Genomic DNA, 26455 nt, shown 5'->3' on the forward strand with positions numbered 1-26455 from the left:
ATTAATGATAATAATATTAATTGGGTTATGAAGAATTAATTTAGTAATTTTAGAAAAACATATTTGCTAAGGCAATTGGCTATTGCCATTAATTTCATAATTCTTTAAGTTCTTTGAATTATGATTTTAGTACGTTAGGCCCATAATTGATTAAGTATGAATAAAGACTATTTAGTGTAAATTCGTACTTTATAGTTAATTCATACTCTTTAGATTGTTTCATGAATTTGATCACATTAAGTGCATAATATTAGGATTAATTACGCAATTAGGGTTTGTGAGAGTTTGATTTACAAATGACAATATATACTTTTTGTTAGATATTTTTTTTGGAATTTGTAAATTCGGTCTATTTCTCATAAATTTGATCTTTATGTATTAAAACATTTTAATGGGCTTAAAGTTTGAAATTTCAAAGAATATATTTATTACTTTACTATTCAAAAATTTGGGTCTCTTTGGTTTGGTCTCATTAGAGTTTGAATATTAAGTTTATGCTTTGAATGCTCATATTAAAAATTGTCTTAAGTTATGCGATTTGTTTAGAATATATGAGCTAAATGTCTAATTTTATGCATATTAATTTGTCTGACGCATAATATTTTGTTATACAAAATATTTTTTTTTTGTACTATTATGCCTTTAGCAATGCATAAATTTAGGATGGAATTATATTAGTTCCTAATTAAGTTGGACTTATGCATAAACTTTAGTTACGGTAGTGCTTGAACTTAGTACTTTTGGACCGTTGTTTTAGTTCACCCATTTAAGCTTTATCATAGGTGAACCATGCAATTTTGGTGTATACCCTACAATTTTAGGTTTATACCCCCAGACAGTTATATATTGAGTGCATATGAATTGAGGAGGGATACTAGTTTTATGGCCATGACTTAAGAACATCTTGTGCCACTAGTCCCCTTAAATATCATATATTTGGTTTTTCCCATCACAATCTGGTATAATTTGTTTGTTAAATTTTTTTTTTATTCCTTGCCAATGTGATTTGATTTCAGTTCATTAAAGAATAGCCATAACATCTTTAATTTACTGATTTCTTTTAAGCTTGAATCACATAAAGGTTAGGCATTGAATTGATAATTGTCTAGTGATCCTATAATTTTAATTTGGTTGGGGAGTAGCCACAGCATCTTTAATCAGTTAAAATTATATATTGAGCGGTTTATCTTGATCACATAAAGTTTTAGACAAATCATTTGTGATTAATTGTATTTAATATGATGGAATTTAGCCCACAGGCAATTTCGTTATATTTGTATGATTAATTAGGATTAAATATTAGACTACGATCATAATTTAGCGCACAGGCAATTATGTATCGGAATGTAGTTTAGTAGTTTTATCAGTAATGATAGAAATAAATAAATTTATTTATTTTATGGTTATTTGTAAATAATTTACATCTCTATCATAAAGTTTAATTTTATGATGCAAACTTTAGATTATATTTCTTAATTTACCCACAGGGATTAAGAAAAGGAACATGATTTCTTAAGTTTTATCATAGTAGTGGTAATGAATCTCGTTGATTAAAACTTTAGCCTACAGGCAAGTCTTATATCACTTGATTCTTCAACTCATTTGATAATTGTTTCATCATAAAATTTCAGTTGGATCTAATTGAGTAAAACTTTAGCCCACAGGCAAGTTTTATGTCTCTAGATTCTTCTGTCTATTTAATAATTCGGATGAAATTTTATCATAAGGGTTTTAATTGGATTTAATAGAATTAAAAAAACTTTAGCCTATAGGCAAGTTTTATGTCAATAAATCCATCACCCATTAGATAATAATTTTATCACAATTTCTTAGAATTTATAAATTTAGTTATTAAATTATACTTCTAAGTTTTCATGGTTTGCATTGGCAAAACATGTATTTAGTTACTTCCCAAAATTTAACCACTTTTATTAATTATTTCGCGAATCTTGCTCGATTATTTGGACTAACTGTAGTAAGTTACGTGATATATTTGATATATCTCTTTTGGTTTCTAAGAATAAAATGTACCTCTTCGAGCCAAATTCTAACTTGGTTTTGAAAAGTGTATTTTAGTATATCCAACTAATGGTGGGAATTATATCTTCATTATTTAGTTGGATTGGAACCAAATATTGATTATTTAGTATGCCCAACTAATGGTGGGGAATTATATAGCTTCATTATTTAGTTGGTCAAATCAATTCTGACTACGTATATATATCATTAATTCTGCTGAAGAATATTTTAATCAGTGGGAGTGATCATTTAAAAAAAGATCATTAAGATGCTCCACTAAAGATTCCACAAGTATCAATCTTCTATTTGTTCACATAAATTCATAAGTTCAAATTATTGAACATTTGGTTGTGCAACATATTTATGAAAATGTTGTAACAATATTAAGGAGTTTATTAGAACAAAACATTTAACTTGTGATACACTGTTATTTAAATAAATTCTTTAGCATTTAATAGAGTCTTTAGTTTCTTCAAAATTGATCCTGGGCCATTCTGATTTATAAGGCTCAAAACAATTTTGCAAGAAAGTAAGACTCATAATATTCAGTTTATTATAAAGTGGACCTTAAAGTTATTTGGGAAGTTATGGTGTATATTAAAAATTCCACATTTATGGACTTAGAATTTTAGTTTATTGTCTAAGTTGTTGGAATGCTTCTATGACTAAACTATCTTTTGGCTATTTTGATGAGTGGGAGTGACAGACGTGTCATCTCTAAGTTCTTGGCCGTTAGAGGTAGTGCTTAAGTTAAGTTATAAAACTAGTCATGGAACATAGTTAGCATTGTACTAACATTAAGAGATCTCTACTTAAGACATAGTTAACATTAAGGATCTTAGAGATCATGAAGTGTACTCTTTTGTACAATTTGGATGTTTTTCTCTTTTAAGTTGCGCATATATTTTATTTTGAGAAACATCCCTTAAGGTACCAAGAATAAACGTTGGGTTTGTTCATAAAGGACTTAACTTGGGGAATAAAAATGCATGTGATGCATAGAAGATATTACTCTGTCGAGTAGAGGACATATCGCTATGATTCATGTGTTTTGTTCTTTGATGAGAGTTGTGCTAGTACTTGCACCAAGTGGGAGAATGTAAGACATTTCCCAATATGGGCCTTAATAATGTGGTGCAAGTGGGATAGGCCCATTAAGCTATAGGTTGGATTGGACATCTAGGTTTAGTCCAATCCACCATATGCCTGTATAAGCCTGCATTGATGGGATGCAAGACATACAATCATATAGACACCTACAGACATGGTACTCACACTGCTCAGAAAATACCAGGACACCATCTAGGGTTCTGAGTCAAGTGTGAGACAAAACGACTAACACAGCCAACACAACAAGGCATCAACTATGGCTGGAAATCAACGATCTATGCTTCCGTTACTGCGAGGTTAGGTTACTCGTAGATATATTTTGTATATGTTTAGACAGTATTATTGTTCTTACATGCATTGCATTTTATTTTTACTCTACACATGCATTATATGCATTTCACTCGATTTACGTACATGCATGAACTTTCATTTTGCTCCACTTCAATTTCACTTTCTCACGTGCATTTCATTTCATTTTTGCTCCACTCATCAAACAAGTTCATTTGCATTTTCCATTTCATTTTCTCAATTCTCAATTCTCAACTTGTTTGATTTATATGCCAACCAATAAAATTAATATATGCCAATTAATTAATTTGTACTAACACATACGACGTCGGTTATTTTTCGGCGTAGTTCTAACCGACGTTATAAATAAATTATACGATGTCTATTTTTTAAAACACACGTCGTATATTATTTTTAATTTTTTAAATAAGTACATACAACGTTAGTTTTTTCTAAAAATGAATGTCGTATTTGTTTTTTTTAATAGAGATACGGAAAAATCGACGTCGTATCTTTTTTTTTTTATAAAAAAATATAGAGACAACTTCGATTTTTTTTTTTTTTATAAAAACCAACCTCGTATCAATTTTAAATTTAAAAAAAAAAAACTATAAAAAGAGGCTCCAAGTTCTGCTCTCTTTGAAACTCTTTTCCGCAAACGTTGAAGAAAAATCTGCTTGCCGTCGTCAAACTCGCCGGTGACAGAGCTATCACTTCTGCATCTTCACCTGCAAAACAGCCCCCATTCCACAAATCTTAACAAAAAATCCAAGAAAACCCCAGGCAAAAAAAAAAAAAAAAAAAAAAAAAGGAAATGTCTTTAAATCACCCGGAGTTGCAGGGGTTCTTGGCTTTCTCTTTTTTTTGCGGCCATTGCTGATGGCCTGTTGATGAGCTTTCCATCTCCTTCTTCCTTTCTTTAAATCGAAAGATCCATATGAATATACGTACTGTAGGTCGAAAGATTCATATAATCTAAAGCAAGAATCGAAATATACAACAAGCTTTATTTTGAATTATATTTTTGAATTTATTCTCCATGTGAAATTTTTCTTACCAACATATCTTGTAGATCGAAGGATTTGAAGCCAAACTTGCTACGCTCGTCGCCATATAGTCGCGGTCGCCGGAGACGACGTGGAAGAAGAATGGATGAAGAAGACGATGTGACGAAGTTGTTGTTGGAGCCGCGACTTGCTGCTGCTGTAGACGAAAAAGAATGGATGAAGAAGAGTGAGAGAGAGTGTGCGAGATCTGATCTGTGTTAAATAAAAAAAAAAAAAAAAAGGGCATACGAGGTCGTAAGTCTTTAATTATGTTTAAATAAAGACAGCTGATTGTGATTGAGTGTTGAATAACCCCTCCTTGGGTTGAAGGATTAGGGCCTTATATAGGTGCATGCCCTGACCTTTGGAGATGTAGTTTTATTTGATGCAACATATCAAACTAATAGGTTAATTTAACAATCTCACCAAACATATTCTGCTGCACATTTCATTCTTTGATTTTTATTTTTAGTGCCTTCACATGCATAACATTAAACCTGAGTTTTTTTCCAAAATAGTCCCTCGACTATTGCTCATTCTCAATTTTGCATTTCGACTTTCAATTGCACAAAATGTGGTCCCTCGACTTTCAAAAACTCACCCAATTTGGTCCTCCGCTACATATTCCGTCTAATCAGTGTTAAAATGAAGGGCATTTTCGTCCATTCACCTATTATTAGCCTAACAATCATTGAGAAATAGTTGAAGGACCATTTTGAGAATAGTCGAGTGACCATTTTGAAAAAAAAACTCTTTTATTTATTTCATTTTTGTTTATTTTCATTTTTTAAGACTTTATCAAATTATAATTTCTATACATTTTTTTCTTACAAATATAAATAGTTAAAATCGCGCAATCCAATCACAAAATTTTTAAATTTCTTTACAGATTTTTCCCCTCTGTCTAAATATACAAACTATTCCTATGAAGTTTTACAATAAGTTCCGTAAATTTCATAAATACTGATATACTTTTATTTTTTATTTTTTTTTATGTTCATAGACAATCAATCACTATGTATCACATTACATATTACTTTTACCATTAAAAATAATATTATTTTTTTTCGAGCTTAGATACCCAAAGAGTGCAAAATGTAGGGAAAATATTGGACGGAAAGGTAAGTTTTTCCAGTAAACTTCTCAGGTGAGCCGAAAAGTAAAATCTCGTCAATGTTTCCTGCAATATTTTCTGTATTTGATTTCGAAGTAATTATTAAATTTTATATTAATTTGCATTATTTAAGATATTGTATGACATCTTTTATATGTTTTCCTCTTCTTATTTTTTTAGTAATAATTAATTATTAATTATTAAGGCAAGTATAATTTATTTTGTAATGTGTACACATTAGTTTTAATAATTTTGATTTAATTAAATTGTACCTTAATTATAAAAATCATACCTAATAATTTTAGTATATTACACGGGACACAACAATCTACTATACTAATAAGAGCCAAAGAGAGTTAGGCCTAAAATGGGTACAAAAAATGACGGTCAAATTATTTAATCAAATGGATGGTTCAGATGAATTATTTAATCAAATAGATGGTTAAGATAATTCAGATTAATATTATTAATAGAGATTACCTAATTTAACCTTACTTTTATGATTATTCGTTAAGTTTTCTGTTAAATATTCTCTTCTCCGTTAATATTCCGTTAACTTTTAACTTACCCATTAATTTCTATAAGAAAGGTCTTAGGTTCGAACCTCATCTCAATCAAATTTGACATAATTAAGTTTCTCAATCTATTTTACTCTTATTAAATTAAATAAATTAGTAGTTACAACAAAAAATGATACATATGTATTTCTTTAATTTAGAATTATGTGTCTACAATACCTTTATTTGAAAAAATTATTCATTATCAAAATATTAAATTAAATAATAGAAATAATTTCATTAGTTATATTGTCTTTATTTTCTCTCATCCAAATATTCTTTACATTCAAATTTATCAATTGATATTCATTACATTGTCCATTATCTTATTTTTACAATATCTTGTAATTAAATATCAAAGTTATAGTACAAAATAATGTTATATATTTATTTACCAAGTATTTTATTGATACTATGAAAAAAAATTTAAAATAATTTGAAGCTAATTATATTAACTACTTAGGGATTGGTTGACAAAGAGGGTACTCAAATAATAACCCAACAAATTGAAGCGGAATCACTCTATTTTACTCTTATTGAATTAAATAAATTAGTAGTTACACCAAAAAATGATACATATGTATTTCTTTAATACCATGAAAAAAATAAAAAAGGATAGTTTGAAACCAATCATATTAATTACTTGGGGGATTTGTCGTTGACAATGAAAGTACTCAAATAACCCATTACCCAGCAAATTGAAGCGAGAAACTACATTTTAATATCTTTGGAATACATAATATTTTAAATTTTCAAATTTTTATTAATTTATTTAATCTTTTTTCTTAAACTAGATAGGGATTTCTTTATCCACAATAACTCATTCAACAATAATGGTTGAACCAAATGAACCCCAAGCAGAACACCTAAAGGAAAGTCCATAGCTCCTAGCTATATCATAATCTCATTGTATGACGTTGTCATCTATGCTACCAACAATATCCGAATTGCAAATAACACACTACCAACAAAAAGGAAGAGAACAAATAGTAAAGATGAAGACAATGACAATGTTACTCAAAAGAGAATTAAAAGCCACTTAGAAAAATTCAAATTAAAAGTAGTATTTATTTAGACTATCATTTTTAAACCAAATATTTAGACTATCGATTTTACAAGGTTGCAAACATTTATTTTAGTAATAATTATAATGAATTTTCTATATTATCTTGGATTCATATACTTTGAGTTAGATATTTAAATAAAAAAATACGACATTCAATTACCCATGTATAAATTTCTCCTATATAATCTTGCATTGATATACTTTCAAATATTTATTTAAATATAAACATTGGGCATTAACCCATTCGCGCAATGCGCGTATAAAACTAGTTACTATAAATAATGTTTAATAATTGTCAATTTGTATTCAACAATAAAATTTATAGTTAATTTTTAAGTCAATCATAAAATCTTTTGTACTGTGGGCACATTATTTTTAATTATTTGGGTTTAATAATATTATATCTTATTTATAAAAAAATCCAAAGTAATATTTTTAGTATTACGGATGTGTATAAGAATTATTTTAATTTGTGCCTAAAAAATGAGTATTTATAAAATTTACGGAACTTATTGTAAAAATTTATAGGAATAGTTTGTATGTTTAGATAGAGGGAAAAAATCTGTAAAAAAGTAATAAATTTTGAGGTTGGATTGCGCAGTTTTAACTATTTATATTTAATTTGTAAGAAAAAAATATGTATAGAAATTCTAATTTGATACCGCCTAAAAAATGAAAATAAACAGAAATGAAATAAATAAAATAGTTTTTTCCCAAAATGGTCCCTTGACGATTCTCAAAATGGTTCCTCAACTATTTCTCAATGTTTATTAGGCTAACAATAGGTAAATGGACAAAAATGTCCTCCATTTTAACACTGATTTGACGAAATATGTAACGAAGGACCAAATTGGGTGAGTTTTTTAAAGTCGAGGGATCACATTTGGTGCAATTGAAAGTCGAAATGCAAAATTGAGAATGAACAATAGTCGAAGGACCATTTTGGGAAAAAATGCATAAATTTATTATAGGTGCATAAATTTGCACTAAAAAAAACTATAAGAATCTTATCTTACTATATAAAAGAGCCACACCCCTTGGGATTCGTAATAAAGCCAAAAAATCCCGCCTAACGGCAGCATTTAGTACATAGGAAAGAGGATTTTGGGCGGCTAAGTTTTAGAAAATACATGTAAGTTGCCAATAAAGGCTTTTAAGTTTCCCAATAAATACACAGGCACGCAAGTTGGGAGTGGAAACAGCCATTTTCAAATCAGAATATGGGAGTGAAAATCTGCCTATAAATACACAGGCACACATGTTGGGAGACTCATGTTCTCCAATATGGAGTGAAAAGCTGCTTTGTAGGGGAGATGGTCACGCCAGTTACAGCCTCACCGACCGCTGTATCCCCACCAACTCGACGGCCGTGAGAGCGAAGAAAGGATGCCGGAGTTTTGCCCGGAATACTTTGCCGTTGACAGAGGGATGTGGCGTCCGGGTGAGTGTGTTCGCCGGGAGTGAGGAATTGAAGAAGAGGGAGAATGAGTGAGGAAAAGTCTACGCTTCATAATACAGATTATAAATTTAGGAAATAAAGATTTCCCAGTATATTCCACACTTCACCCATTTGCTTTACATTCCAAGGAGGAGAAATGGAGATGGAGGGCTGATTTACCGATAGTCTCGACAGACAATTTCTCCATAGGAGGCTTGGAAGCTTACATCTCGCATTCTTGCTTTATTTTAATTTTTCTTATTAATTATTATTTTTATTTTTGTATTAATTATTAAATCAATGTAGTCATGGGCAGTGATTCCATGTCACATGGCATGTTTGCCACTTTGGCAGCAAAGCGTAGCAATATGTGGTAAAGGGAAGCTATGGTGAGGCTATGTTGTTTTCTAGGATTTGATTAATCATTAAATTTCTAAGTTTAAAATGATAGGACATGCAGAGCAGAGCTTGGTTTTCAAGATTTTGCTCAAAACACACAGCTCACGTACTGCTCATAGCATTTGAATTTGATTTTTTTTTTGTTCTTCCAAACTTTCCTTCAATACTTAAAAGATCATATACGGAGTTATATATATATATATATATATATATATATATATATATATATATATATATATATATATATATATATGCACTACATGTGTATACAAATAAATAGAAACACATTAAGATATATGTATATATCTCTGTGTTTATATCTGTATCTCTATATCTATTTATTTATTTATTTATTTTATTTATTATACATAAAAGCAAAATGAAGAAGATGAAAAAATTCCCGCCCAATACGAACGGAGACGTTTGGCATTGGGACATAAACATTGATTTTTTTTGTTAAAAGATATCAATAAACATTGATTTTTTTCATTTACCAATAAAATTATTAAAATAATTATGTCAATAATAAATTGTGCGGAATTTTGTTTTCCAAGGTAATTAATTGCAAAGAATCGACTGATGCTCTTTCGTTTACTAAGAATTGGTTTTAAATCACATCTAAACAATTATAAATAGATCACTTTGTCTTCAAGATAATAACAGGTAGTTCTCTCCTGTATATCATTGCCCAATTTGTAATAAGTTTTCAATAATTTGTAATATTGTAAAAATTTATTCTTATTAATAATATAAGTTGTATTTGAATATTTATTATTTACCATTTACATGTTTATTTTTTATTTGCTCCATTCGTAATTGAAATAGATTTTTAATTTCTTTATCTTATGTTTTCTGAATATAATAAATTAAATTATTATTATTGGATGGGATACAATTGGACAATAAATTTAACAATTTTTATCCCGTGCATCGCACGGGTACTATACTAGTAAAGATATATAATACCTTAAGATCCGTAATATTAAAGCTGTAGGAATCTGATTCTCAAAAATCACAAAGAAAATGGAAAATACAAATAATAATAATAATAATAATAATAATAATAATAATAATAATAATAATCCAAGAACGATAATTACAACCAGGAAAATAAAACCACACAAGGTTAAATAAACCTTGAAGTTGCTTGGGGACGAATTTGGATGATCTTGGGTTGGTTGGAAGCACGAGTCGTGTTGCTACTGTCCTTAAAACCTTATTTACTGCTTCCCGGGGCGCTGGAGCGTTGCGGCCTAGGTTTCTCAGGATAAAACGTACTACGATTCCTGCGTTTGAGCTCACAAACTTGGAGCCCGACGAACTAAAACGTGGGATGATACGCAAATGGCTTGAAGGAATGGATGAGCAGAGTTTTGAGGAGAAAACAAGTGCTTGTAGGGTGTTCTCTGTAGTGCATGTTCTAAATCTGCTGCTCAACAACGAAATATATAGTAGAGGATGGGATCATATAGCATTAAATCTGACATTTAATTTTCAAGTGTAACCTCCACCCACTAGCGAAATATTAACACCCACTAGCATATCCATTAATAAAAAAAATAACTGAAATAATGATTGGAATTAATAATATTAATTCCGTAATACCAAGAGTCATTTGTGAACGGACACAATAGGTGAAACGTCGCTCTCGAGAGGTCACTGGAGTTGCGGCGTGAGACATCATTTCAGTCCGCCTTCGAGACATCATGCAGTGCATGTTGCGAGACATCGGACGCACGCGCCAGCTCGGGCTGCGAGACATTGCACGTCAAGCCTGGGGACATTGCACGTCAGGCCTGGAAAACTCGTTCGAAAATAGGCCTGGAAAAAAACTCGTTCGAAAATATGGCATAACTTAGCCCGCAAGGGTGGGCCTTTTCAGGGTGAGTTTGGGATTTGATTTGCACCCTCTTGCGCGCGCGAAGAGAGCATCAATGCTATACAAGTTACTTAGTCATAAAAAAAAAACTCTTGTATATATAGTAGGTCAAATCTTCATTCCCAACCAATGTGGGATAACATTACATATGCTTTTCCTCACCCAAATTCCATCTCAAATAGGTCTACTTTGAGAACCAATTTCTCATTCACCCATTATCCATTTTGAACGTACAATATATGGATCTCTTCGTCTAACTACGAAGAACCCGAATCTACATTGACCCGACCCAAATCGGATGTGGACCTCACTTTAAATTGTACCACAAAATGACCACTTAAAATGCCATTTTAGTGCTATTTTTCCAACAATCCCCCACATGAATGAAAATTGTTTTCAAGGGAATTTTGAAATCGGAAACAACTGCGTTCAATGGTTGATTCCTACATAGCAGAGGTAGGTGTTACCCCTTGAACCTTGCCTCTTGAGATCTATATACCCTACTGGCTGTACGGTAGAATGCGATGTCTTTAAACCGACTGCCGTTTGTGTAGACATTGATATATCTCACATAGGAACCTTCCAACCACATCTTGTTCTCATGATTGTGCCCATTTTGGTCGTGGTACACCGTTCCTGGTTCTACAAGAATTTCTAAAGAATTGAGCCTAGTTCAATTCTCCTTTGAAGCAACTCACACTTCTTTCTCACATAGATGATTCTTTCTCGAGTTTCCCGCAACTCAACATATGTCCATCGACATTGCATACACAACATATGTCAGATGACAATCAAATCATTAAAGCACTAATGTGCTATCTTCGATCGGGAGTCACTATTTTAATGAGGAGTGGTAGGGAGTCCAGGGACCCCCACAGTGACGCGCTTATTCCATAATTTAGTTGTCCCATTAAACCTAGGTGCCAGCTAGGTTGGGTATCCACTATGGAATTTTTAGTCCAAGGACTTTAGACCCATTCCTCGTGCCAACTTGTCAACAACTTCTTTGCTCAACCCTTTGGTTAGCGGATCAGCTATATTGTCTATTGACCTCACGTAGTCAATCGAGACAACACCAGTCACGAGAAGTTGTTTAATGGTGTTATGTCTACGACGCATATGTCTAGACTTACCATTATATATATGGCTATGTACTCTCCCAATTGTTGCTTGACTATCACAATGCACACAGATTGGAGGTACAGGTCTTTCCCAACTAGGAATATCTTCTAGAAAATGGCGTAGCCATTCAGCCTCTTCACAGCACTTGTCCAAGGCAATCATTTCTGATTCCATTGTGGACTTAGATATTACTGTTTGCTTGGAAGATTCCATGTAACGGCTGCACCAACTAGTGTAAACACATAACCACTCGTGGATTTAGAATCCTTTATATCAGATATCCAGCTAGCATCGCTATACCCTTCAAGTACAGCATGATATCTTACATAGTACAGTCCGAGATCACAAGTATACCTTAAGTATCTCATAACCCATACTATTGCCTTCCAGTGAACCTCACCGAGATCGCTAGTATACCTGCTCAGTTTACTAACCGCAAAGGCAATATCGAGCCTTGTACAACTCATAAGATATATCAAGCTACCAATAACCTGAGCATATTCTACTTGAGAAATACACTCTCCGTAGTTCTTGGTTAGTTGAACATTTGTATCAAATGGTGTATTAGACAATTGATTATCATCCTTGTTAAACTTTGCAAGGATTTTATCAACATAATGAGATTGGCTCAACACAAGACCATCAAGTCTTTTAATGATCTTAATCCCGAGGATTAAATCAGCCAAACGCATATCCTTCATGTCAAATCTTGCATTTAACATGTTCTTGGTAGACTTGATCATTCGATCATTACTACCAACGATGAGTATATCATCTACATATAAACAAAGGATGACATATCTGTCTACCGTTTCCTTAACGTAGACACATTTGTCACTTTCGTTTATTTTAAACCCATTAGTTAACATCGCATGGTCAAATTTCTCGTGTCATTGCTTAGGCGCTTGTTTCAAACCATAAAGTGATTTAACTAACTTACACACTTTCTTTTCTTGGCCTAGAACCACAAACCCTTCGAGTTGGTCCATATAGATTTCCTCATCTAACTCGCCATTTAAGAAAGATGTTTTCAATCCATTTGATAAACTTCCAAATTCCGCAATGCGGCTATGGCAAGGATCATCCTAATGGAGTTTATTCTCGTCACAGGAGAATACGTATCGAAGTAATCAAGGCCTTCTCGTTGCCTATAACCCTTGATTACAAGTCTAGCCTTATAGTTCTCGATGGAACCATTCGGTTTCATTTTCCTTTTAAAGACCCACTTGGATCCTAAAGGTTTTCAGCCTGGAGGAAGATCAACAAGTTCCCAAGTGTGATTTTGTAGAATAGAATGCACTTCACTTTTGATAGCTTCTTTCCACATCGGACTTTCCGTAGAAGTCACAACTTCTTTATACGTCTGAGGCTCGTTTTCTATCAAACAAGATAGAAAATCCGGTTCGTTTTCTATCAAACAAGTTAGAGTACTAGAATCATACTCTAACAAGTAAGTTAGAAAATCTAGACCAAATGATTTTTCAACTCTCGCTCGCTTACTACGTCTCGGCTTGAGCTCGGGTTCTTCCTCAAAATGCCCGCTATCATTGTCCATAGCTACGTCAACACTCGTTGTGACGTACTTGGTCCCTCATTGGTCCTACAAGGAAATACATTTTCAAAGAAACATGCATTCCTTGATTCAATTATAGTGTTCTTATGTACGTCTGGATTATGGGACTCGTGTACTAAGAACCGATAAACACTATTATTATGTGCATATCCAATAAAGATACAATCCACCGTTTTAGGACCAATCTTTATTTTCTTAGGTGTTGGAACCAAAACTTTGGCAAGACACCCCCACACTTTGAGATATTGTTAGGAAGGCTTCCTACCTTTCCACAGCTCATAAGGAGTCTTATCGAGCTTCTTGTGAGGTACCTTATTCAAAAGGTAGTTACTTGTCAAAATCGCCTCACCCCACATGCTTTGAGGTAGGCCCAAACTTATAAGCATCGCATTCATCATCTCTTTCAATGTACGATTCTTACGTTTAGCAACACCATTCGATTGAGGAGTATAAGGTGCAGTACGCTCGTGTATTATTCCAACACTCGCACGTAAGTCACCGATAGGTACTTCGTACTCACCACCTCTATCGCTTCTAACCTTTTTAATCTTTCGATTAAGTTGGTTTTCCACTTCATTCTTATAAAGAACAAATTTTTCTATGGCTTCATCTTTGCTTTTCAGCAAAAATACATAGCAAAATCGTGTGCAATCATCGATAAACGTGATAAATTACTTATTACCACCTCTCGTTTGAATCGATCTAAAATCACACAAATCGCTATGTACCAATTCTAGTGGCCCAGTCTCACTTTCAACCGATTTGAAGGGAGCTTTTGTTAGTTTTGCTTCAACACAAATTTCACACTTATTTACATTAATTTGAAACGTAGAGATGTGGTTCATGCTAATTAATCTATGCATAGAGTTAAAATTAACATGACCAAGTCTACCATGGCACAAATTGGAAGACTCAAGCAAGTAAACAAAATCAACTTTGTTTTTATTGATAACAGGCATTACATTAAGCTTAAAAAGCCCGTCAAGTACATATCCTTTACCAACAAACATCCCTAGTTTCGACAAAACTACCTTGTCTGACTCGAAGACCATCTTGAAGCCATGCTTGATCAACAGCGAGCTAGACACAAGATTCTTCTTTAGGTCCGGAACATACAGCACATTGTTCAATGTCAGTTCCTTCCCGGAAGTCATCTTCAGAATCGCTTTGCCCACACCCTCAACAGCGAACTGAGCAGAGTTTCCCATCCAGACCTTCTCGCCCTCAACGACCTCAAAGGTACTGAACATCCACCGGTTGCAACATAGATGCCTAGTTGCACCAGTGTCGATGAACCATTCACACGGGTTGGAGCCCACGAGGTTCACCTCAGTGACCATAGCGGAAAGGCTAATCTCAGCCACCTTTTGGCTCATATCACCAACCATGTTGGCTTCAGAACCCTTGTTCTTTTTCTTTGGAGCCTTGCACTCCATAGACTTGTGGCTAGTCTTGCCACAATTGTAGCACTTCCCTTGGAACTTGCCCTTGGAAATACCACCTCTCGGACCCAGCTTTTGCTTGCCCTTCTTGACCTTCTTGGAGCTTTGCCCATGCTCCACCACATTGGCCTTGACACCTCCTACGAGAGGTCCTCTTCCATCATTGGTCCCGTTTCCTTCCTCAATTCGGAGTCGCTGGATTAGGTCCTCTAGGCTCATCCCCTTTCGCTTGTGCTTCAGGTAGTTCTTGAAGTCCTTCCATCCTGGAGGTAGCAAGTGGATCATGGATGCCACTTAGAAGGCTTCACTTATCGGCATGCCTTCGTCACTGATCTCGTCAAAGAGTAATTGTAGCTCTTCAACCTGACTAAGCACGATTTTTTAATCCACTATTTTGAAATCAAATAACCTGCCAACAACAAATTTCTTTGCCCCGGCATCCTCGCTTTGGTACTTGTGATCCAAAGTTTCCCATAGGGCCTTTCCTGTGCCAATCTTACGATAAACATCATAAAGGGATTCACACAACCTATTCAGAATGTAGTTGCGGCAAAGGAAGTCAGACTCCTTCCAAAGCCCAACTGCCATTATAAACTGAGGGTCATATTCCTTCAACTCAGGAACCTTCTCGGTCAAGAACCGTGACAAGCCGAGAGTAGCAAGGTAGAACAACATCTTTTGCTGCCACCTCTTAAAGAATGATCCCATAAACATGTACGGTTTTTCAGCCGAACCACTTGGTACCGTACGTACCCTCATCGTGGAGATATACCCCTCCGAACTGACACCTCCCTGTGAACCTACGTTCACTGGTGCCTGGGAATGTGCAACATTGTTGCCGTTCCCACCACTGTTGTTTTCGACAAAATTAGAATTTTCATCCCCAAGGTTGACTACTAGCAACTGGTTTTCAATTTCTTTCCAGAAATTCAAGAATCAGAAAGGGAAGAAGAGAATAGTAAATAAGGTTTTAAGATTGTAGGAATCAGATTCTCAAAAATCACAAAGAAAATGGAGAATACAAATAATAATAATAATAATAATAATAATAATAATAATAATAATAATAATAATCCACGGAGGATAATTACAACTAGAAAAATAAAACCACACAAGGTTAAATAAACCTGAAAGTTGCTTGGGGACGAATTTGGATGATCTGGGTTGGTTGGAAGCACGAGTCGTGCTGCCACTGTCCTTAAAACCTTATTTACCGCCTTCCGTGGTGCTGGTGCGTTGCGGCCTAGGTTTCCAAGGATAAAACGTACTACGACTCCTGCGTTTGAGCACACAAACTTGGAGCCCAGCGAATTAAAACGTGGGATGATACGCAGATGGCGTGAAGGAATGGATGAGCAGAGTTTTGAGGAGAAATCAAGTGTTTGTAGGGTGTGTTCTGTAGTGCATGTTCTAAATCTGTGCTCACCAACGAAATATATAGTAGAGGATGAGATCATAGCATTAAATCTAGCATTTAATTTCCAAGTGTAACCTCCACCCACTAGCGAAATATTAATACCCACTAGCATATCCATTAATAAAAAAAAATAAGTATAAAATAATGATTTGAATTAATCATATTAATTCCGTAATACCAAGAGTCATTTTTGAACGGACAGGTCGCAAGACATTCGTACACCAGCTCAGTTTGGGATTTGATTTGCACCTCCACCCTGCACGCGAGAGAGAGCATCTATGCTATACAAATTACTTAGTCATAAAAGGACTCTTGTATATATAGTAGGTCAAATCTTCATTCCCAACCAATGTGGGACAAAACTACATAAGCTTTTCCTCACCCAAATTCATCTCAAATTGGTCTACATTGAGAACCAATTTCTCATTCACACATTATCAATTTTGAGAGTACAATATATGAAATTCTTCGTCTAACTACGAAGAACCCGAATCAACATTGACCCAACCCAAATCGGATGTGGACCTCACATTAAATTGTACCACAAAATGGCCACTTAAAATGTCATTTTAGTGCTATTTTTCCAACACAAGCTTTAAGTGCATAATTTTGAATAGTTATTGAATCACTTGAAGGCATTGACTCTTTAGTTTTAAAATACAGAGTATGAAAATATTCACTTGTAGGCATGAGATTGTGCACTTGAAGGCAAATAGGGGATCACTAGAAGGCATAAAAATAGTCAGTAGAAGGGACAATTAGATGGCAAGTAAATACGCAATCTTAGATAGGAAAGCATGCACTTGGAGGAAATAAATGGTGCACTCGAAGGCTAAAAAGTATGCACTTTAAGGCAAAAAACTATGCACTTGAAGGCATTGACTAATTTTAATTTTAAAGTACACATTGCATGAGTATGAAAATATTCACTTGTAGGCATAAAATTGTGCACTTGAAGGCAAATAGGGGATCACTAGAAGGCATAAAAATAGTCAGTAGAAGGGACAATTCGATGGCAAGTAAATGTGCACTTTTAGATTAAAAAAAAATGCACTTGAAAGAAATAAATGGTGCACTTAAAGGCTGAATATTTGCACTTGAAGGCAGAAAAGGAATTGGTGGAAACCGTTAAATTTTTGATATTTTAATACATATTGACTAGGAAAATATGTACTTGTAGACAAGAATTTGTGCACTTAAAGGCACAAATATTCGAAGCAATAATTAAATACCATTTGATATTTTAAAAACTTTTTTGAGAAGTTCTCTTAACTTATACCCTTTAAGTGCATTAATTTATACTGTAAAGTGCATAAATTTGCACTTAAAAGAGTATAACAATAGAGACAAGCAACTAACTTTGAATAGTTAATGAAAATTCATACTGTATTTTGTAGGTAAAATATGATTTTTACACCCTGGGCTGATAACCACAAAAAATGCATTACTTTTGCTGCTGGAATATTATTGAGAGAGGACATTGAATCATACATTTGGTTGTTTGAAAACTTGCAATGTGTTCACAGTCGAGAATAATAGTTACTGATCAGGACCCAGCAATGAGAGTAGCAATTCCAACAGTTTTGAGTAAGAATGAAAATTTGAGTAAGAATAATAGTTGGGTGTACATTGAGTAAGAATGAAAATTTTAGGAACAAGCTAAACTCTATTGTGTGGAACTCTTATACAGAACCTAATGATTTTGAGAGGTAGTGGATGTCGCTAATGGAAGAGTTTCAACTGGTTAATAATAATTGGTTTATACAAATGTTTGAGCTAAGACGAAGATTTTGGATCCCAACCTATTTTAGGAATCTTTTAATATATGGGTGGTTTACTTAGAACTACATCACGATCATAAGGTGAAAACAAATTGGATAACCACTACGCTTTTGCACTGGTTGCTTAACTTGTAGAGGCCGTGTTACATATATTTATAGGAGATGTTGCACTACTAGGACCATCCTCAACACAGGTATTCCTTGAATTTTTTCTTGGTTTTTTTTTTTTTTTTTTTTTTTTTTTTTTTTTTTTTTTTTGGTATACTACGACCTGTTTTGACCTAATTTCATTAAGCCTTTTCCGAGGGTTTGCAACTAACACAAATCAATAATCAAAACAAAAAAAAAATAGATTAGATAGTATTGAAAATCCAACCTAATGGTTATTGCAAAGCACAACTAATCAAAACACAATAAACACACAAAAAAATGATAATAAACCATTGACAACACCAAAAATAACCATTACTTTAACACTATTTATAGTATATTTAAAACACACTAAAATACATGGAAATATACAGTTGAAGATTAAAAATGCACTTGAAGGCTCCAAAATGTGCACTCAAATAGGAAAACATGCCCTTGAAAGAAATAAATGGTGCACTGGAATTAGGGATGGCAATGGGTCGGGTGTGGATCGGGGAGGGCTACATTCATCACCCGACCCACCTTTTATTTTCTCCATCCACCCCCACCCCCAACCCGCATCGGGTGGACTTTTTTAGAATCCATCCCCACCCCCACCGGGTGCGGGTGCCCACTAGGGTACCCACCACTTATCAACTTATTATTTTTTCAAAAAATAATATCAAAATTACTTACACATAATTAAACAACAAAACTCATTAGTTATACTAAAACATAAAATAATAGAAATATTATAATATAATAACTAAATTGTTAATTTTTAAAAATAAATTTAGTAGTTTAGATATAAAAATAGTAAAAAGTTATCTAAAGTTATTGAAACTTTTATAATTAACTATATACTAATACTACTTATTTTACTATTATATATATGTATGCACACATGGTGGGTCGGGTGGGGTGCTAGGCGGGTTTTGTATATAAAACCCGAATCTAACCCGACCCACTGCGGGTTTACATTTTTAAGACCCACCCCCGACCCATCACCCAAAAAAACCCGACCCACGCGGGGTGGATTCGGGTGGATATCCGCGGGGCGGATTGAAATTGCCATCCCTAACTGGAATGCTAAAAACTATGCACATGCATTGACTCTTTAATTTTTAATTTTAAAATACACATGAATATGAAAATATTCACTTGTAGGCATGAAAATGTGCACTTGAAGGCAAATAGGGGATCACTAGAAGGCATAAAAAATGGTCAGTAGAAGGGACAATTTGATGGCAAGTAAATGTGCACCTGAATAGGAAAACAAGCACTTCAAGGAAATAAATGGTGCACTCGAAGGCTAAAAACTATGCACTTGAAAGTATTGACTCTTTTTAATTTTAAAATACACATGAATATGAAATTATTCACTTGTAGGCATGAAATTGTGCACTTGAAAGCAAATAAGGGATCACTAGAAGGCATGAAACGGTCAGTAGATGCGATTAAAGTACTTAGTTCACTATAACTAATACTATACCCTAACAAAATCATTTATCACAATAAAACAACAGCTAAAACCACTAGAATTAATGGTTAAATAAAGTTAACCTTGTCTATCTGAAGTATGTTGTTCCCGTTGCGCAACGTTCTCCTCGGATACTATGATGCTCTGTAGGAAGATATAGTGTTCTTCTCCTCGCCTCAGAGAAGTAAATAAAGATGTAGCAAGACAAAAAAAACCTTGCAATATGGAGTGGAGACAAGTAGTTGAGATGAAGGCGGTGTAGTGGAGATAATGGAGAAATTGGGAAGGGAAGCGTTAATAATACTACTGAGTTTGAGTTTTTCCCTTCGTTCTTGACATTTTTGCCCCTCAAACAAGGGAAACTTATTACTAATCCATGAAGTTCGGATTAAGATTGACATCCTACATAGAATTGTCATCCCTAAGCATAACTCTACATACACATTCCTATTTCACTACTGTACTTTGAGGATGAGTATACTACGATTACAATATAGTACAATTTTACTTGATCTAATATTAAAAATAAAAAATAAAAGTGAGGCATTCTCTCTATCACACTTTCATTACTGTATGTTTCATTAGCTATTTCATTCTATTAAAACTTGCTTTAAAAAATATTTGAACACCAATATTTGGACTCCATTATATTAACTTACAGTAGCTACCATGAAGGCATGAACATTGTCAGTGACTTAGTTACAGTATCTGTGGAAAGAACTTTTTTCCTGCATAATCAGTAACCACAGAAGACAAAAGTACACAAAAAGGGACATCAACAAAACCAAAATTGCCACATCCATAAAACTGAAAATAGTCAAAATACAAAAAACTCATTTTGCAAGCTAGGAATAATGCTACTGAGATGGTAGCTAGGCCTCTAGCAATATCAGATCTATACTGCTTAATTCTTGTTTATCAAGTTAAACTATATATATATCCTCTTCTTTTCGATCTACATCTTGTTCAAAGCCAGTGCAAGATCGCGAAGTTCCTCAAATGCATCCATAGTTTCTGCATCAAATCCTCCAGCAAACTGCAGATATATAATAATAATGATCCACAAGCTAAGGTACAATCTCAAACATACCGATATATGCTGCACTCAAGAAGACAGGTTATAGTACAAACCTGATGAATTCTGAAAGCAAATCTCACACCTTGGAGTAGCATATAGTCCATGGAAGTATCTTTATCTGATGGTCCCTTCGATTGAAGTTCCATAGCCACCCTCTTCATATACATTCTGGCCAGCTTCACCGACCCTAACTTTATCTGTCATATTCATTGCAACTTAATTAGTCAATAACAACTCACTCTGCAAATTATACTTTTAATTAGTTTCCAGCTAAAAAAGCTTAAGATCTAAATCCATTTTTAGACATTGGAGATGAAACAGGCTTGCATCCATGCAGGATAGCAAGTATAGAACCTGCTCAATGGCGTAAGTAGAGCTTATTTTAGAGCTTATAACTTATTTAAGCTAAAAAAAGCTCTGTTTGGTAAAACATGAGGAGTTTAAAGTAATAGTGTTTTAAAATAAACTAGTAGCTACTAGCTTTTAAGCTAGGTATGGCAAAAGCTAATCTTTGAGATGGTAATCAACAACCAAACCTTGCTTAATATCCCATTGTCTTGCATCCAGTTTGTGGGAATTTGGAACTCCTTGCAATGGCGGATTAATGAATCTCTGGAGCGAAGAAGACTATACACAGTGCGCTCCATCCTTCAAAGTTCAAAGGAAAATAAAGAAATATATATAGTCACCATTCACCACAGGCGCGGTATCACAAAGTACGTAATTGGAATCATAAGGAAAATAAATCTGATGTTATAGACGACAGACAGGCCAGGATTCAAGATCTTACTTCTCAGACAAAGCAACCATTTTCTTAAGTGCAATATCACATGGTAATCTAGGATCATCCTTGTAATGTGAAACTTCATTCTCCAACTTCTTTAAATCTCTATATCCAAATGCTGCCTCGCGTAATGTATCAGCTTTACTCTCTGGCCAATCGAAGTGCTTTAGGACTGCTCTTTCATCCACCTTTCAGTACATAAGAAGCAATGAAGCATTATTAAAAAACAAAAAGATTATAAGAGGGAAGACAACTTCTTTTAATGTAATTTGATAAACATCTACAATATCCTAACAATTTATGAAAGAATTGTCTAGATTTAGCACTTTAAGAGAGTGTAATCAACTCACTTACCAGAAAGCAAAGTTCATCATCAAGCCATTTCACAAATGCAACAACATGTTCAATGTCCAAGAATGTTGCATTGTTGACCTCTCTTATCAAGGAGTTCACAAATTCGCCTTGAGTCTCAACATCCGCCTTTATCTATACATAGAAAATTATGAGCACAATCTCTAAAATTATCAAATTTGGGCATAAAATTATGAGCAGATCAAGAGCTATTGTGGAATGAGTGTTGCTTGTTTGCATCTTTGTTGTACAGATTGGTCGTAAAGAAAAATCTCAGCTACATGTAGAAAGGGAAGGAAAGAACTCACAGCGAGCAAATATGATGATCGGTTTGCAATTTCACCAATCATGCTACTACGAACATCTGCAACATTTGAGACATCACAAACGCCGTTTAAAGAGTCCTTTCTTGAGTCTCTTTTCATGAGAGAATGATAAAACTCGACTACTTGTGGAGCTCGTTGCACTGTTCCTGTTGTACAACTTCTAACCATGATTTTTGGGGGAGGTGGGGGAGGAGGGGGTAGGGGAGCAGGTGGAGGAGGAGGAATTTTAGCACAACTTTCCTTCTTCTGTTCACTGCAAACAGCTGGTGAAGGTCTAGGAGGGGGATTGGGGACACGAAGGGCTCGTCTCTCAACCTCCGAAGAAGCTGTCACTTTATGTTGGAAAGCAAGAGGCTCAGTTTCCTTTTCCACTTCTTTTGAACACATAAATCCATCAGACTGTCTTCTCATATTAATCACCAAGTCTTCAACACAGAATTTTGATCCACTTATAGAGTGTCGCCTAGCGTAATTCTGTGAATTATCCCAACGATCAACGCCAACATCATCCTGGCATTCTAACTGGCTAATATCTTCATCAGTAAGAGGCCATTTCTTTAGCTTCTTAATAAGACTTAACCTCCTCGCGCTACTGCATTTGGAGTCTTCATCGCTTTGATAAGATGACAAGCATATGGATTCTCGGCTCTTGTCACTACCGTGAGGACTAGAAGGCTTATCACAACTCATGGCCGGGCAACCACGCAACTCGTCTCTTAAACACGAGTTCTCCCACCTCAAATAGGCAAGCTCCTCAACCTCATTTAACCGGCTCATCTGCAGACCCTCAACTTGTTTGCAAAGCGATTCGTTCTTGTGTCTTAGCAATGAAGCCTCAGCTTTGATCTTCTCAACATCATTCTCCTGATCAACAAAAGCAGTACAATGTGTCCTCTTCAATTCAAAATTTCAACGAAAGGAACATAGGATGGAACAATGGCAGCATTGCTTTTCATCAGCACAAGGCAAGAAACAAAAATATCATACTTTCTCATCCCTCTACAAGACTGCAACTTCCCAATATAAAGGTAGCAATTTTTTACTCAGATAACTAGAAAACACTAGTAATTAACTATTTGTTTTTCTTTTTGGTTAGACCACGACTCCACGATGTCCTAAATAGACCTTAACTATAAGAGTAACATTTAAGCACATACCATACTCAGAATAATACACAGTTCGCAATGGGCAACTCTCGACCTCTCTTAAGGGATGAGAAATTGAGAATGCAAGACTACTCAAGCCAATGAAGCTGGTTACTAGTAATTAACTATTTGTTTTTCTTTTTGGTTAGACCACGATTCCACGAGATGTCATAAATAGACCTTAACTATATGAGTAACATTTAAGCACATACCATACTCAGAATAATACACAGTTCGCAATGGGCAACTCTCAACCTCTCTTAAGGGATGAGAATGCAAGACTACTCAAGCCAATGAAGCTGGTTACTAGTAATTAACTATTTGACAATGAATCAATCAATTATAAATTCTCCTAAAAATGTTGGAAATGAATTTTTGAAAAAATAAGAAGCAAACAAGTAGTTATACCTCAGAAACTTTTGGTGTTGTCAATAGCTGAGATTCAATAGAAGAAAGCCTGCAAGAAAGGTCTCTCTTCTGAAGCTGAAGCTCCTTGTTCAAACGCCTAAGCTCAAGAACTTCCATCTCCAAGCCAGTCAAATCTCTGTTCTTATCCCTCTTAGATAACTCCTCAGAAAGGTTGGCCTTTTCGTATTCCAATGCCTCCACTCTCTTGACGAGGCCATCGATTTCGTGACCCTTCAGCTCAATCTCCCTCTCGAGCTTCATCTTGCTCTCCTTAGACTCCTGGAGCAGGCTCCTCAGGTGGTCTATTTCCAGGAATAAATCGCGAGAGCCCGAAGATTTTGTTCTCTGGGGATGAACCTGCGTGGCAGTCACCGAACATGATAAATCTCCCATCAGAGACCTCTTCGCCCTTGATTGAGAGTTCACAATGTCGGAGCTCGCCAAGGGTATTTTCTTGCTCTGCACTGTTATCTGCGGCTTTGTTTTCTTTTCCCCTGACAATCCCTTCACAATCTGAGACCCCCATGAAGACTTCACCTTTGGAATATTGCCATTTCCTTTAACATTACCCTTCAAAGCCTGGTTTTGATCAGCAAATTTTGACGTCGTTTTCACTCTATTTTCAGTTGGGTTCTCCTTCCCCATTGCCATCAAATCCTATCCCCGAAACCCAACAAAATTGCGCTTACAAACTCCAAACTTCCTTAAATTGTGCTTAGAAAGACTATTCGTTTCTTGACAGGAGACCAAGAAATTAGTCCAAAAAGCCCAAGGCTGAAGCTTTCCACTCTAAGACATGAAATGGGAGCTCAAAAATTGAAACAGGAGCTAAATTGGAAGGTGGAGTTTGAGTCTAAAAGCATAAAAATTGAAACTTTGTGATCTTGAAAAAGCTGTTTAGTTTCATCACAGGACGCTCCTCATCCAACTTTTGATAAGACAATCATATGCAAGGTTTAAAGGCTCACAGTATGACAGTAAAAGTGAAGGCTCGGATTTTGAGGTTCCATTGAAGAAACTTGAAAGAGAGAGAGAGAGAGAGAGAGGGCTTGTATTACTACTTCCGGGTTCTATGATGCTTGGGAGATTAAAACATGGCAGTGTGTCGCGACTTTCTTTACTGCTAATATAAGTGTTTGAATTTTGAAATTTGAATTGTAGGGAGTTTGTATTTTTGTTTTTTATTTGAAAGTCAAAGGAATTTCTGTGCGTAGATTCTGAGGGCCCACTTGGATCCAGGTGGCATCAACGGTGATGAAGAATTGCAGTAGAAGAGGAGGGGAGAAATCGATGAGACGCACCACACACGAAGAAATTTAATTGCAACGGTCGCCCCCAAACCCGCCATCTACGACCCATTTACTATGAACTTTTGCAACACGTTAAAATAGTTCTATTTAAGACCTTTTTTTCCAGGTTAATGGCACCAATGACCTAACTAAATAGTTTCTCTCTCTCCCGGGATATTTTAGGTATTCTTCATAAGAGCTTGAGCCATTCCATCTAGGGAGTTGTCCAATTATTTTCACCTGACAATATGAAGAATCGCTATTTTAGCAAAGATGTCTGATCTATTACTTGATTTTGTTCTCTATATATCTTGCACACTTCCAATCACTCAAAACTCAATCCCAGTCTCTGGCATCTCTCTATGACAATCCTTATTGATCCTCCCAGTGCATTTGTGTATCCATCAGCATTTTGAACCGACCCTCCACAACTTGTTAGCTCATTCATATGTTTGAAACTACCATCCACATTAAGAGTGGTACATAATCTTGTTGGTTTCTACCACGTAAGAGCATATCCAACCTTGGAGATATAAGGAAGAGAAAGGGAGAGAAAAGGGTTAGAGGAGAGGAGAGCAGGACCTCTGAAGATAATGTGCGAGGGCGCGTGAGTGACACGCGCCAATCATGTGGCACTGTTGCTCACACACTGATGATGGGAGACAACTGATAAGTGTCAAAGATACCTAGTTTAAAGGTCTGATAAGGGGGTGAAATTGTGTTATTTAGTATCCTTTTGTGGTTAATTTATGGTGATAATTGTTCTAATGTGCTAACTAATGCAAAGTTCTATCATGTGGTGCACTTTAGATGGTTCCTGTAGGTTTGAACTCAAGAAGAAAGTATATGGACTTGACAAGGAAGGAACCAATAAGGATGAAGCATGGCATGAGAAGCCCCACGACTATGTCCACGAACATGGACTGGCTCGTGGAATAACTCCAAAAACTTCCACGGTACGCCACAAGTCCACGTCGTGGAGAGTAATCGAAGGAGTTTAAGTAAAAAGTCCACGAGCGGATCCACACTCGTGGACACAGGCTCGTGGAAAGTTCCTGGGCGCGATTTTTAAAGAGTGCATTGGAGGGAAGCTATTTAAAGGCTTAGATTAGATATTTTAAGGAGAGGTTAGATCATTTTTAGAAAACATATTTTCATATTTTAAAGAGAAAATTGTAGAAGAACACATTTTTGCTTAGATCAATAATCTTGTA

At 34.9% G+C, this 26455-nt stretch overlaps 1 protein-coding gene and 1 long non-coding RNA gene across 2 annotated transcripts; both read right to left on the reverse strand.

The window, feature by feature from the left end:
* Window positions 1-3992: 3992 nt before the first annotated feature.
* LOC116031594 lies at window positions 3993-4678 on the reverse strand. Its single transcript, XR_004100623.1, has 3 exons — window positions 4475-4678; window positions 4247-4334; window positions 3993-4145 (listed from the first exon to the last, which is right to left on the reverse strand). It is a non-coding gene; the product is annotated as an uncharacterized LOC116031594 (long non-coding RNA).
* A 15963-nt stretch (window positions 4679-20641) lies between these two features.
* Window positions 20642-24992, reverse strand: LOC116032816 (protein CHUP1, chloroplastic-like). Its single transcript, XM_031275534.1, has 7 exons — window positions 23953-24992; window positions 22382-23263; window positions 22077-22208; window positions 21729-21910; window positions 21475-21586; window positions 20992-21135; window positions 20642-20896 (listed from the first exon to the last, which is right to left on the reverse strand). Exons 1-7 carry the CDS (start codon window positions 24601-24603, stop codon window positions 20816-20818), a joined length of 2184 nt encoding a protein of 727 aa, XP_031131394.1. The 5' UTR covers window positions 24604-24992; the 3' UTR covers window positions 20642-20815.
* Window positions 24993-26455: the final 1463 nt, after the last annotated feature.

Source organism: Ipomoea triloba, chromosome 10 (assembly GCF_003576645.1).
Source record: "Ipomoea triloba cultivar NCNSP0323 chromosome 10, ASM357664v1".
Taxonomy (NCBI): domain Eukaryota; kingdom Viridiplantae; phylum Streptophyta; class Magnoliopsida; order Solanales; family Convolvulaceae; genus Ipomoea; species Ipomoea triloba.

What these genes read in the sequence shown, in the direction of transcription:
- LOC116032816 (XM_031275534.1), bottom strand. Translation starts at nt 24,603, where the DNA reads ATGGCAATGGGGAAGGAGAACCCAACTGAAAATAGAGTGAAAACGACG. An exon ending in ATGATGAACTTTGCTTTCTG is followed by an intron (nt 21,911 to 22,076) that starts GTAAGTGAGTTG and finishes ATGTACTGAAAG; the next exon opens with GTGGATGAAAGAGCAGTCCT. An exon ending in ATGGTTGCTTTGTCTGAGAA is followed by an intron (nt 21,587 to 21,728) that starts GTAAGATCTTGA and finishes TGAACTTTGAAG; the next exon opens with GATGGAGCGCACTGTGTATA.